The 14,462-nt window shown below is 40.8% G+C and overlaps 1 protein-coding gene across 1 annotated transcript in view; it reads right to left on the bottom strand.

Annotated features, from left to right (window-relative positions):
* The window catches only part of STAT4 (signal transducer and activator of transcription 4), a gene marked incomplete at its 5' end in the record, with an annotated part of 36,239 nt that extends 23,876 nt beyond the window's left edge, over window positions 1–12,363 (bottom strand). The window contains 2 exons of the mRNA XM_084209222.1: window positions 10,599–10,743; window positions 12,236–12,363. Of these exons, the coding sequence (XP_084065348.1) occupies window positions 10,599–10,743; window positions 12,236–12,363 (273 nt within the window). The remainder of the gene's footprint in view (window positions 1–10,598; window positions 10,744–12,235) is intronic.
* Window positions 12,364–14,462: the final 2,099 nt, after the last annotated feature.

The raw sequence follows: 14,462 nt of genomic DNA, 5'->3' as shown, positions 1-14,462 counted from the left end.
CCCTGACAGCTCCCTGGCTGTGAGGACAGTAACCACGATGTTGCTGCACGCTTCCTTCAACACCGCTGCACTTCAGGTCCAGTAATATATTCACAGTGCCCTTCACTGACAGGATGTACTTTGGGGAGGGAATAGAGCAATGTGGGAATGTGATCTTCCTGCAAGGGACTGAGTGGGGTGTCATGTGGAGCTGAGGTCAAGCAGCAACAGCCAGGGCAAATTAACTGCAGCAAAGAGTGGTTGTGCTCCAGCCCAGTGCCTGACTCCTTAGGGAGCCAATCCAGGCTGCTAACTGGCATGGAAATGACTCATGCTTTTTTTACTGACTGGGTTTTCTCCTCCTTGGTGGACTGAATCTGCTCAGCAAAGGATCAGTTTATTGTTAAGGATGAGCACAGGTGAAGTTGGGAGAGGGGGGAGCAGTCCTGCCTTGGTTCAGCTGTTATGGCTAAAAGCCTGTCTCATCCATCTGTAATTTGATTAGAGGGGGAAAAGTCCTGTTACTGATAAGGTTTGGGATGAAAGCTGTGGGGAGAAATCTGCCACTACTCTAAGTCCACTGATGGGCATATTAATTCCTCTGTAAATTTCTGCTTGTGGCTATTACTTTTTTTTGGTAGTAAAACAGGGCTTCACCTTGCCCCAGTAAGTGTTCATGCCATACTTTGCTACATTTGAGACCTGCCTTAGTCCCAGCTTACCGCTGCCCAACAGAATTCCAGCACTGCAAGGGTTTAAAGGGGTCCAAAAAAACTATTTAACCAAATCAAGAAGTAGTTAATATCCTCTCTTGGAGCTGGAAAAATGCATTTATGTAGAAGAGGCTCTTTAAAAAAATTCTGACAGTGGGATGTGTTAAAATTCCCCACAAAGGATGCCGGTTATGAGGGACTTCCCTAGCGTTTCTAGACACGATTCATATGCAAAACTTTCAAAAACTCTTTCTTCCTCTCCTTTTCTTTGTTTCATTAAGAGAAAAACATCTGAATCGAGAGATGCAGTGGAAATTCACTTTTTCCCCTCCCTTTCTTTCTTCTCTAACTCATAAATCTGTAGAAACAAGCTGGGTCCATAGTGATTCCCATTCTTATGCCAGGCTGGTGCTTCTTCAGCTTGATTCAGTTTAAGTAGATGCCAAGAAGGTCAACAGAGAGCTGCCACCTGTGCTCCTGGAGCAGCCCCTTTTGCAGTGAGGGAGCAGATGGATTGCAACTCATCAGTAACAAATGGATAAATGAATTGTAACACTAAATATCTCAATAATTGCAGCTTATTGAATAACGATAGCTACTAAAAGTCACAATAACCATGGTTTTGACTCTGGAAAAATAATTGCACTAAAAAATTTCTGCCTGTGTTTTGTAATTCTCAGCTGTAATTACACTTTGGAATGCACTGCTTGATGTTCCCCTATTATTCACCTACTGCCAGCTCTTGTTGCTCTGCGCTTCCATTTTGTTTTTAGCTGAGGGCAGAAATTGCCCAACATGACCTTGATTTCTGAATGACTAATTGAAAACCATCTCCTAGCAGCAAAGAGTAGTTAAGTTGGAAAATTAAGGAACTTTAACCAAAAATGGCTTGAGATGGGGGAATCCTAACTTAGAGACATGAACACTAGCAGGAAGAAGAGTACGGATCCTTTAGATACGCAAACTTGTATTAATAAGTTTAAACGTGTAAGGAGAAAATTTATATTTGTCCTTTGAAAAATATCAACACAGAGAAATTAAGGATTCGCTTTTCTTCTTTCAAATCAAAATATCTGCTAATACTACTGTAATTCTGTTGTTCTTAGAAGTTTTCTTTCCCCCCTCTTCTGTTCCAACGAGGTCTTTCCATGCCACGAGTTACAACAAACAACAAATTATCTTATTTGGACTGGATTCTTCTCAAGAACTGCCAGCATGATGCTAAATTTAAGCAAACAGGGGGAACTTGAACTTTCATTCTGAACAGGTGACAATTTTCTGAGAATGCTGATGACATTTCCTTGGAGAAAACCTTCCTACTGCCACCCGGCATGCACTCTTTCCACTCCAGGGACATCTGTTGTGACAGTACCTTACTAGATCATGGAGAAAAACAAAGAGGCATTTCTGCAAAAACAGTTTGTACGTTATAGCACGCAGAGTTTATGCCCTTTAGCCAAATTTTAAAACAGCTTGAACTCTTTGGAGTATGTTAAAGGCGCATGAAACAGTGGCTGGGGAAATGCAAGGTTAGATTCTGTAAGCTGCAAGGTCATGGAGAAACTAAAAAATAAATATTATGGCATTTTAAAATACGTGTGCTTTCAAAAAGAACACCAAACAACTGTCAGTTTTAGTATCTGCTTACTCTGACAGATATGAAGAAATCTAGACCAGAGTCATTCTCTTTTCTTCCCATTTTTAAAATTTCAGAATTTTAGCTGATTTTCCTGTGGGTGGCTCCATCACCAAGTGGATCACTCCCAGCCACACTAGTACTGACTGCTTTCCATGTGTCAAAGGGCTCTGTACACACCTATCAGTGAATACTGGATGTGCACTATGTGAGGATCTGGCTCTGTTTTCAGTAGGTAAAGCAGGGGATTAGGTGTTAGTTGGTCTCGACTTGTAATGTAGAAGGATGTGCTATGAAACCTTTAGAGAGTCAGTCAGGGGTTTGCCTGAGTATCTCTGTGTTTTCAAGGTGACCTAAAAATGGACTTGAGTAGGTTTTGGTGCTTTCCAAATCTGAAAATTGTTTCAGAATTTGGTCAGGTTTTAGCTCCTTTTCTCCCTTTTCTTTTATTTTTCTTTTTTTTTTTTTTTTTCTTCTTTTTAACTCTCAAATCCATCAGCTGTATTTCTCCTCATTTCTGCTAGAAAAAGCCCTCCTTGAGCCTTTTAATTGTCTGCAATAGGAGCATTACGTGGAGGTGTGGCAGAGTGATTTAGTATGACCATTGAAGTGTTTGTTCATAATGAATATTTAAAGAAGCTGATGGAAGGGAGGAGAGATAGGAAACAGCAAGACAAAGTCAAGCAAAAATACATTTCCTTCCCTATTGCTTACTTGTGATATGATTATTTTACAAAGTCTGATACTCAGCACCTTTCTGGATAAGCAAGTATTTCATCTTTCATAAAATCAAAAACAGGGAGAAAAACCCCTTTTGTCTATAATTTTATTTTTTTAAAAGAAAGAAAGATTTGGTTTAGCTGTGTATCTCGGATGTGTGGGTGGGAAGGCATAGCTGTACATACATATTTCCCGTTTTCACCTTCAAATATGACAAATAACACTTCACCTTGATTTGTTTTCTATCTTTGTTTATGCATCCAGGCAGAAAGTCTAATGAAGACAACAGCAGAATACAAAGAAAGAGTTGGTCCTTGTGTTAGCCTGATAAAGGTTCAGAGCTTGGGAGCTTTTTGAAAGCTTGTACTTGAACAGGCAGCATTCTTACTAAAAAATCTTCTACTAGAAAGATGCCTCTGTTTTATCTAAGTCTTTAGGAGGAAGTACCTGTGACACCATCTATTTAGACTGCTCTTGTTTTATTTTTAGATTTCTCCTTCCCCCTCTCAAAATATGTGAGAGAACTTAAAGGCAACCTCATTGTTTTAGAAGACTCCTATGATGTGTGGGAAGTCCTAATACACAGCTTTGTAGTCCTCTAGTTTTCTCCAAGCGTATGATGCATAACTTCCAGATGATGATAATTTTTTTCTGGGGGCATGTGCAGCTAAATTGCAATAGGCAAAGCTGTAAAAGCACAGTGCAGAGGTTTTTCCTCCACCCCTCAAATTCCACTGCTGAGTCCCTCCCAGCAGACTCTAAAACCACTCAAGGAATAACCTATAGAAACAGCAGATTTCTGTGCAGGTAGGGTGAGATAAAGCTACAGAAAATACATTTCTGTAGAAATCATCATCAGACTGTAGAACTGTACAGACAGGGAGGGGTGAATAATGTAGGGTAGTTCTTATTTGATATTTATCTGAGAATAAATAACTTCTTGTATAAATGAGATTTATTTGAAAGTAAGTGAAAATACCACGTTCCCTATGAAAAAGGGTAAAACATCAGAGGACAGAGAGGGCTGATCTCCACATGCCCCTCCTCCTCTGGGCACAAAGACCTGAGCATTATTAACTAATCTCTCAGGCAGATGTTCAACTGCAACTGGGCTCTTAATACTTCAGAATGAACAAAGCTCACAAGAGGTTATTTAGTTTGCTTGTATTTTTACTTCTGTCTGGAAAATTAACTCTGTTTCATTCTACAAAAACAAATGGAAATATTTATAAACTGTTTTTTGCGTTCTTTAAATAATAACTAGAAACCCCAAAGTATTTTACTTGTAACAAGTAACCTTTTTCAGCCCTGTACCAATACTTTTTAAAACCCTTTATTAGCTGCAGTTGCTAGGAGCAGACACCTAGCTGCTTTAGCAAACAGACTTCTGTGCGGGGTTTCCCATCTGCACGCCAAAATTTTCTGTAAACAGCTTTAATGGTTGTGCTGAAAAACTCACTGGGAGCAGCCTAATACAATCTGAATTGTGTCAGACAGCAGGACACGCTGGTTCAAAACACATCCTACCTGAGGGTGTTGAGCTGTTGATCTGGCAGGCTACACGAGTGCTAAATACGTGTAAATAACGTTTTGAAATGGATCTTCCGTGGTTTATTGGGAACTTTCTCTATTTTGTTCCATTCGCACCCTTTTGTGAGCTTTAACAGGAAACTGCAACTAAAACATCAATGGCTGTTTCCACTCTTTGCAACTGTTTCTCAGCACAGGGCTTTTTAGAATTGTTTGTTGAGCATCAGCTGGGATGTCCTGTCTCGGATCTAACGCTACTTTGTCCGCTTTCTTTGATGTGCTGAAATGAATAACCTTAGGATTGTTCCTTCCATTCCTCATGCATGTTCCTTTCTGGTACAGAGGCTTTTGTAAACTGTCACTTGAACAGAAGAACCTTTATTTGTTCATTTGGTTCTCTCAGAAGAAGCACAGGGGCGTTCAGTGGCCATCGCAGATGGAAACAAACTGGGCAGTGTAACCAGGAACGTGACACGGAATCAGGAATGCACTGCTCGGTTACCGTTTTGAGCAACATCATAAGGAAAGTAAAGATGTACTTGTAGAAAAAAAGTGCCTTAATATATGTTGTTTCAGATGATAGAAGATACTTTCAGAAGCTATTCCAGACCTTTCCATAAAAACAGCCCAGAGCTGTCTAGGATAAAGTAATGTAACTAAAGAAATATTTCCCAGCTACTTACTCTAACTTCCAAAAGCTTGTTTTTATATAAGGGGTTGGTGTGAATCAGCAGATCTGGTGCTTCTGCCTGACCTCTCCCTTTGTAAACAGACCCTAAGGTGTTAATGGTGTGTGTGCCCACAGACCTGCTCATCCAGACATAATCCCATTACCCTCCCTCCCCTCATCTTAGGCTCTAGCAGGGCTGGGGAGTCGGTAAAGTTCACCAATACTGGAGAGTCTGCTGTGAGAATTAAATGAATTTCATGAATATACATAATTTACAGCAAATTGTTCCCCAGAGCACACAGTATACTCATTAACTCAGGCTTCAATAGTAAATGAGGAGAGCAGCCCTTCTTATTCCTGAAATCTGTTATTTCACTTCTATAAAGGAAAATTTATGTAATCAGATTTCACTCTGAATACCACAAACAGAGAAGTGACAAAACAGATACAGGTTGCCTTTAATGAGAAGCAATTGTTTTCAGAAGTTATCTTGAGACTGGAGCATAAATAAGGGCCTCAGTTATGAGTAGGATGATTCTGGGAATTTCTGCTTTTGTCCTGATGAGGTTGTCCTGCACCTGTCACAGAGCACAGCCCAGACAGAGGCTCCTCCTGAGAGCTCAGCTGAACCCTCACTTGGCCCAGGCTGCATTCCACAGAGCTAATTCCTGCCTAGCAAGAGGAGTGCTCCAGCTTTCCAGCTTGGAGTGTGTGTAGGGAAGGACATCCCAGAGCTGAACAGGCAGTTCCCCCAGCATCCTTCCCCAGTGGAGTGGTGGGACAGGGGGGCACAGTGCACATCTCTGATTGCCAGGCTGCCCTTGGCTCCCTGGCTGCACTGCAGCCTGCCTGCTCCCTCCCAGCTGGCATTTTGGCATGTGAGCCAGGAATGTGGACAGTGCCTGTCTTCCAGGAGAGTCTCTGAGCACTAAACCCACCGGGGGCTTACATCAGGGGCAGGTGTCCTGTAGAAACATTCCTTCTGAACACTGGGATGTGATTGTCCACAGGCCAAGGTCATGCAGAATCCTGCATCTGCAGTTTGGTTCCTAGAAGTGCCAGGCAGTTCTTTCAAGCTTAACATCTGCCCCTTACATTTTGTTGTCATAACAACAGCACAAACCATCTCCTTGTGACTAATCTGCTTTGCTTTTCTCCATCTAGATCTCAGGAAGGAGAAAGAAATACAAGCATGGTTTCCCTGCTCTTTCCCCCACTGCCTCTGGACATTTTCTCCCTCTTCCCTTTCCAAGACTGCTGCTGGGGGGAACAGGAGCTCTCTAGGAAGATGGACAGAGAATTTAACTTTAGAAAGTGACTGTGCTGTTCTGTCTCCCACTGAAGAGCACAGCAACAAAAGGCTGCTCTGCTATAAATATGAATCCAATTTACTGACTTGAGAAGTAATAATAATGTAGGAAGCAAATATGAAGGATTTTAACCTAAAATGCTGACCCTGATTTTAATACAGTATGTGCATTTATACCAGATTAATGTAAAGAAGAAGAGATGTTTCAATGAAAGCAAATAGAGAAACGAATTACAGAGAGCTAGCAGTGACCACAGCTGCTTAGCTAAGTTTCTTAACACTATTTTTGAGTGCTTATAACTTTTTCAAATTACATATTTCCTGAAACACTATTCAGTGTTTCTTTTTGCCTGCAGATAATTTTGGAAATGTAAGCAGTCGAAGCAGGAATGCCACACTGCATAGTTATTTCTCTAATGTTGAAAGAATAGGGATGGTCCCTGTGATCTAAAACCAGGGGTGCCAGGCAGACCCACCTTCCTGCTTGGACTTCTCTTTGCCCTTCACAACCCCCAAGGTTGCCTGAAACTTTGTATTGCAAATGAGGCAGGCAAATTCTCTCTTCTTTCGCTATTTCCATTCTTATTTTCACAGAACAACTAACATATTTATGCAGCAAGGTTTCAGTGAACAGTCAGGAGAGAAGATTTTCTCAATTTGATAACAAAAATCTCAGGGAAATCTTTTAGGAGAGGTGTGCTTGGCTGTGGTGCTGGAGACTCCTAGAAATAACACTCTCCAGACTCGGGAACAGCAGCAGGAATCTTGATCCTAAGGAGTCCTTGTCTGTCTAGAAAGCAGCTGCACAGGCCACTTATGAGGTGTGCATTGCTTCCTCTTCTGAGGCTGCCTTTCACTAACCATCCAGTTGTATTTCTGATTAAATGTTAGCCTCTCCATTTGTGTCCTGTCAAGAACTGCAGGTTGCTTTTGAATAGCTTTTGTGTGTTCTCTAATTGAATTTTTCTTGATTATTGCTCTTGTCATAGCCTTTACCACAGCTCAAGGCACTATGCTGTGTACATAGTGATAAGTGCTGGTTTCCAGCATCATCTATTTTGTCAAGTATTACTCAACAGGGTAACACAGTTTGGCTCAAAATAATGAACAAACGTTGCACTCAGGTCTTGTATTGTGGTTGGACGGCTTTGTGTGTGCGCATGATGCACGAGGGTCTGTGCATCTGTGTGTGGTTCAGAGGGGAAGGAAGAGGAGGGAACTGTGAGATTTCAAAGAAGTGCTTGCACTAGAGAGCGAAGCAGAGATAAAGGTGGGCTCATGGTAACTAACCTTCAGAGAAAGTCAAACCAGCGCTGTTCACAGAGTCACCAGATAGGAAAAGATGTTTACAAAAGCAACTTCCTCCCCTGTTTAGGAACCCAGTCTTTCTTTCATCAGTGAAAAACCTCATTAGTTTCACAGTGTAGCATTCCAGCCTCCTGTTCCCTAGGTGGTGTGTTGGGACAAAAAGGACCATGGCATCCTGCTCTGTATATCAGTCACATTTTTCTGGTGCTGTCTCACAAACCTGTCACAAACTAGCTGAAATTGCAAGTGTTAGGTATCTGCAAGGGCTTCCAGCTGTGGCTGGGAAGCCAAATGCCCGTTTCCAATCTTCTCACATATTCAGCAATAAAATGCAACCAGTCATGCATTAACAAAACATTAGACCCATAATTAGATAATTTGTATATTCAAAGTTAAGAGCATTACAGAACATACTGTCCATGCTATGTGTCATACTCAGTCCATTAATAACACTTGACAGTTGGTAACAAGGATAGGCTGTCAGCTGATTTCAGCTACTATAGCATTTCTTTACTGATGTACTAACCTAATCAGTGATGAAATAACTTTAACAGCTGCAGCAGGAGACTACCTCTGCAGCTCTACAGACCATGCAGCCCATACTTTGGCTGAAAATGCATTTATCCTCTATGTCCCATACTTCATAAGTTACAACATAGTGTTTTACACAAAAGCCAAAATTTCTCATGTCACAGATTTCTTAAGACAGTATAAATTATTTTTCTTATCCAACGATAGGTTGTAATCAAGCATTGCAAGAACCTGGTCCTACTCCAGCCTATTCTAATTATTTTGGAGATCAGAATACAGACTGTGGGTGATAGTGTTCAAGATCAGGAAAAGCTCCAACACTGGAAGTGCCATCCAGTTTTTGGTGGTTTCCATGTGTATTTTGAAAGTGAATGGATAGCTTTTTTTGTCTAAATTGAGGTTATGTACTGTCTTGGTGCAATGAAGAAAGGTCAGCATTACTATTGATGGGGAGAGCTGCTGTTTTGTTGGTTTTTTTTTCTCACCTAGAAACATTCTACTGCAATGCTCAAGATTTAGGTCCTGTTTTATAAGCAGTATAATTCCAGTCTCACACATGTGCTCTCAAGGAGTTCATAACACTGTTCAGCTGTAATGGAGATGCCTGAGCATTTTGGCTTGTTCTGGAATTGTGACTCAGACCCTAGCACCCTTTAATCACAAATCACTTGAAACTCCCCTCCTCTTGCCTTTCTGCAATGACCCTCCTTTGCTTTGTGCTCTTCCTGAAGCACATCATGAGACATAATTTCCAAACGTGAGAGGACTTGAAAGAAAGGGCTTTTATTCAGGCCATTTTCATACTGATTATTACATGAACTCAAATGAGTTCACCCAAGGCCTGATTGCTTGGCTTGGTGTGCCCAGTTTGGCAGAGCACACAGAGCTGATGCTTCGAGTTTTGGTAAAAAATTTAGAATAAAATCAACAGGGCAAAGAGTAGAAGGAACAACAATGAGAGGCTTTAATTTTGTACAGCTTGTATGTAAATATGTTCTAGTCCTTCTGCCTGTGCACATTGTGATGGTACAATCATAAATGCATTGTCTTTTAAGGCAGGAAAACAGTAGTGTAACTGCTTGGCCTGAAATGGTCTTTCCATGGATCTGCCCCTGTGGAAGAATCCTTTACTAAGGTGATACAGCTTTGTGGTAAAATGTGCCAAGATCATTACAGAAACAACAGGATTTCTGCAGTTGAGTAAATCTGGTGTTTGAAGAGTACTGAAATTATGAAAAGTGCTGCTCCAAAAACGAGAAAAGAAACAAAAAATTACTTTAATTTTCAATAACAGGAGGCTGCTTGCATAACATAGGATGAAAAAGTGGCAGCGATAGAAATAGCATCATATTTTTAGGAGGCCACCGTTAGGGATAAAGAGTAGAAAGACACAGCCATGGAGGGAACAAAGGAATTGATGAAGTCATGCTAAGATTTTCCAGGCCAGTGTGTGTGTATGTACATATGTCTCAAATAAAGAAAATGTTTGGCAAGCAATGTAACTATCATTTAAGCACTTATGGAAAACACCATCAAAGAAGAGAAAAACCCCCAAACTTTCATTAAACTCCATGGCATATCTGCTTTGTGCAGAAGACAGATAGATGTCAGGAAGTAGGTGACTAATGAAGTGGAACTCTGAGAATCCTTGCCTTAGATAAACAATTATTAGAGAAACAATCAAAATAAATATCATTTTGCAGAAGCCTAACAGTAAATCCTTTAAGTAAGTCATAACAAATAATCCCAGAAAGGCATAAAACAGCAAGCATGCTAATGATTTACAGAGGTTCCCTTTTCACGGTGCTGCCTTAAGCCCCAAGCATTTATTTCATTCCATAGTTAAATATCTGTAGGTGTCTGAGAGGTGGTAATTACATTTGTAATAAACATGAGCATCTATAAGCACTGTGCAGTGTGATTTGTAAGAGCTCAGTGAAACACAGATACTCACACAGCTAAGCAGTCACAGCATTTCTATCCAAGCTGCAAGCACTGAGGCAGGAGTTACTGCTCCACACAAAGACAGTGGAATTGTTATTTTGGATTATCTCTCCAAAGGCTCAGTTTTCCCAGAGCTGCTCAGAGTCTGCGGCCATCGGGGCAGCTCTGAGCTGGGCACAGGAGCAAACTGCACTGCACAGAGCTCGAGCACTGCCCCCAGAGAGCAGTGGGAATTTGGCATTTGGAGCAATGACCCACCTGCAGCAGCTTCCTGACTCTTTTCAGGTTGTGGATCAAGAGCAGATTCTTCTCCTGCGACACCCGGTCCAGCTGTTCGTCCACCTGTATGATCAGATTCTGCAAAAGGATCATTGCCATTGCTTCATTGTTGGCTGCAGCCTCCCTAAAGAGTCAGTGAACAACAATGCACATTTAAAATGCTGCATGATATGTCAATCTAGCAGTACAGAAAATTATAATCTATTCAGAAATCTAGGCAGCAAAAAAAAAAAAAAAGACTTTAAGTATATGGTGACTTGCCTATAGTTAGAGCTTGTGAATAATGATTTTTCTGATTTTGTTTTTTTTTTTTTTTTAAATATTCCTACAGATATGCATAAAAAGAGGGTGAGGTATTTGCACAGACAGTAGTGTCAGCCAGAGGAGACAACCAGGGTTTTCTAATCTCTGGTCCAGTGAATATTTAAATACTTCCAGCTCACTTGTCAGAGGAAATGGGGCTTATGCAAACTGTCCCTCTCACTCAGTCACACAGATGTAATTTCTGAATTTGCTGCCCAGTTTCAGACAAAGTTGGCAACAGGCTTGAAGTCCAAAAGATAGAATATTCTTACAAATTTCATGGCAATCTGGCAGGTTGGTAGAAGAAAGGAATCCAAATTAGCGCCTCCACTGAGGGAAACAGCAGCAATAACTTGCTCCAGGAGGCAACAACCAGATGGTCAGGCAGAAGAGATATCTCTTCACACCAGGCACCAGCTGAGCCTTCCCCCAGCCAAACTATTTGGGGATACAGGAGGACTCTGAGGCTACTGGTCAAGGGTATGTAGGGGACACAGGACACAGACAAAGCCAGGTTTTACTGCTTCTGCTGTTCGTGGTACAGCTTGGTATGTGCAGGGCAATGGCATTAGTGAGAAAACTGAGGAGGAAAAGGTTTGGCCAGCATGGCATCTTTGTCCTTGGGATAGCCTCTCTCCTTTCCTCACAAATAGGAGGTGCCTGTTTGTGATATGCCTGCTAACTCCACGCTGGCAAAAAGGAGATTTTAACGTTACCCATGTTGCCACACCCTCATAAAGATGGAACCATAAACCACAAAGAAAGATTTTTTTCCTTGGCAGATTTTTTCCCCCCTGCACAATAGTCCTCCAATAGTCCTATGGATTTAGCTTGAAAAAGAGAGATGTCTCTTTCTGGCATGACTAATGATTTTTTTTGCATTTAGTTTTGAATCTTCTTAAGATAACTCTCAAGTGAATTGAATCCAAATTTGTGCATAAATGGACCTCGTAGAGAACAGTTCCTGTAAATAGCTGGCTTGTTCCCCAGAATTATCCAGCTTTAAGTGCAATTTTGGACAAGTGAATAATTTTATGTGGCAAGAGGTAAGTGTATAACATTTCCATTAAAAATTAACTTGTATTTTTTTTAAATCAATTTTTATGGGATTTTGTTTAGGAGTAAGTTCCAATGTGAATCTTCACCTCCTAATATTCCCTAAGTTTAAATGGCTAAATCCATTAACTAGTGAAATAGCATTACTGGAGTGTAGACACCTGCACAGTTTGTAAATGAGCACCTTAAAGCCTTCCAGCAATCAAAAGAATTGTTGGTGATTGAAATAACAGGAGACAGAATGAATGAAATCCTACCAGTCCTGGCTTTCTATCCATTGTGCTAGCAGGTGCCGGATTTCCATGGGGAAGTTATCATCATAGAACTGGTCCACCTGCTCCAAAAACTTTATTTCCAGTTGTTGAACTTGGCTCCATTGGGACATACTACAAAAGAAAGGAATTAAACGTGTAAAAATGGACATTAATTACTAATCCAAACTGCATAAATTGGTTATTTTCATTGCAGGTCTGATATACTTTGACATTTTATTCTGTCTAACAAAACAGGTGGTGCTTCAGTAAATTTAGTCAGAGGGAAGAGGGAGACAAGTGAGCAAGGCCATTAAAGAAGTTTTGGCTCTTACACTTGAATGGGCATGTCTGTCAATTCCCTTCCTTTACGTAGATTTTTTGAGATACTTTATGACGCTTATAAAGTGGCAAAATTTACGCACCACCTCTCACCAAGAGAAGAAGTTTAGGATTGTACTCTTCAAACCCAGGCAGAACTATTCTTATTTAAGGGTAGTGGAAAGCAATGATTTTGCTCTCTTCTTGGTGAATTCATACCATTCAGATTTTTCCTAAAGTCATCATGGTCGTGTGTTACTGTGCTGTTCCTAAAGCCCCACATTTTCTGTTAGGACAGTACTGCTTTGCAAGCTAAATCGAGTAAATCTCTACTTTAAATTGCCATAGAACTATATTTGATATAATTGATATATATTTGGTATTATTGATATATATTTGATATATATTTGTGCCCTGGGATCTCAGTCCTAGGCCTGAGATCAGTGGGCTCTGCCACCACCCAGATCCCACAGCAGAGGTGTTCTTCCATTTCATCTTAACAAAAGACACAAAAATACATTCAGGGCTAAAGACTGAAGTGGGCCAACAAACTATGGATCTGTTGGAATACTTTTGATAGAAACTTTTCCTGAAGAAAAAGACAAGTTTTCATCCAAATGGACATTTTTGTAGAAAGCTGACCTTTTCATATGCAGCTCTTCTATTTCCAGTTCTGAATTGTAGTTTCAGGATGTCAGCAGTTTCAAATAAAGATATCATATCTTAACGCTGTAGTCTTTCGTTTTGCATTTTTTTTGCATTTTTAAGTCAGAAGAAAAAAAAAAAAAAGTAGTATCTGAAGGTTTAATGGAGTCCTGAGCACTTACTCATGCAAAAGTAAAAGTGACAGGTTTTTTTTTCTCAAGGAAGGCTGATAGGATGATTCTGTGTGTAGTATGAAGAGCACCGTATATAACGTCAGTGGAAATGTGCCCAGTGACTTTTCCCTCCTCTTTATTACTTCCATTCTGACAGGAAAAAAATATTGCCTGAATATTTACTTTGTTTTTTAAAATTGCTGAGGAGGAGTTAGGCACAGGAGTGTTTCACTGTATTGACAGTTACAAAGAGTCACAAACCTTATTTCTGGTGATACGTACAAGGAATTCAAATAATAATGCAATAATAATTTATAGAAAAAAATCAGATCATTGTTAAGGTTTGGAAGGGACCTCCAGGATCACTGAATCTGACTTCAACTTTTTTTTTCTGAACTCACACTCAGGAAAAAAAAACCAAAACAAAACAAATCCATAAAATAACCCAGATTTTAAAGTCTGTTCACTTTCTGTAGGAGTTTTTATTGTAAATGCTAGTGAATTCTGGTCATTATGATATCCTAAGAAGATTAGTGAGGAAATTTAATCTTTTTATCTAAAGTTAAAAAAAAAAAAAAAAGAGGAAGAAAAGAAAAAAAGGTAAGATTTTGTCCAGCCTGCAGCCCTCTTAGGCCTGCCATGTAAGTTGCAGGGATGCTCACATGCATAAGCTGTTGCAAAGCACACTGGTAGGGCTTGTCCCTGGGATCTTTGTGCTCCTACAACCCACGTTCCCTTCGCACAAAAGGTTTTGCAGGGACAGTTGAGAATGCCGGGCAGTTGTATCTCATCGTGAATGCCCCCTGAAGTGAACTGTAAGAAAGTTTTCAGGAAAGATGGGGCAACACTGTCTACAAGAGAGGACAGGGGCAATAGTCTCAAAATGAAAGAGAGCAGGTTGCGATTAGGCATTTTAAAAAATTCTTTACTGTGAGGGTGGCAACAGGCTGCCCAGAGATGCGGGGGTGCCCGAGGCCAGGTCGGACGGGGCTCCGAGCATCCTGGTCTCTAGCGCAAGCTGTGCTGCCCGAACCACCCTGGCCCCGCAAGGCGGCCGGCAGGCAGCGGGCGCTGCGGGAATGGAGCCGTGTCGG

This window comes from Fringilla coelebs (assembly GCF_963513975.1).
Source record: "Fringilla coelebs genome assembly, chromosome: 7".
NCBI classification, from domain to species: Eukaryota; Metazoa; Chordata; class Aves; order Passeriformes; family Fringillidae; genus Fringilla; species Fringilla coelebs.
Note: the sequence above shows the minus strand (reverse complement) of the source record. Positions and strands in the feature narration are given on the sequence as shown.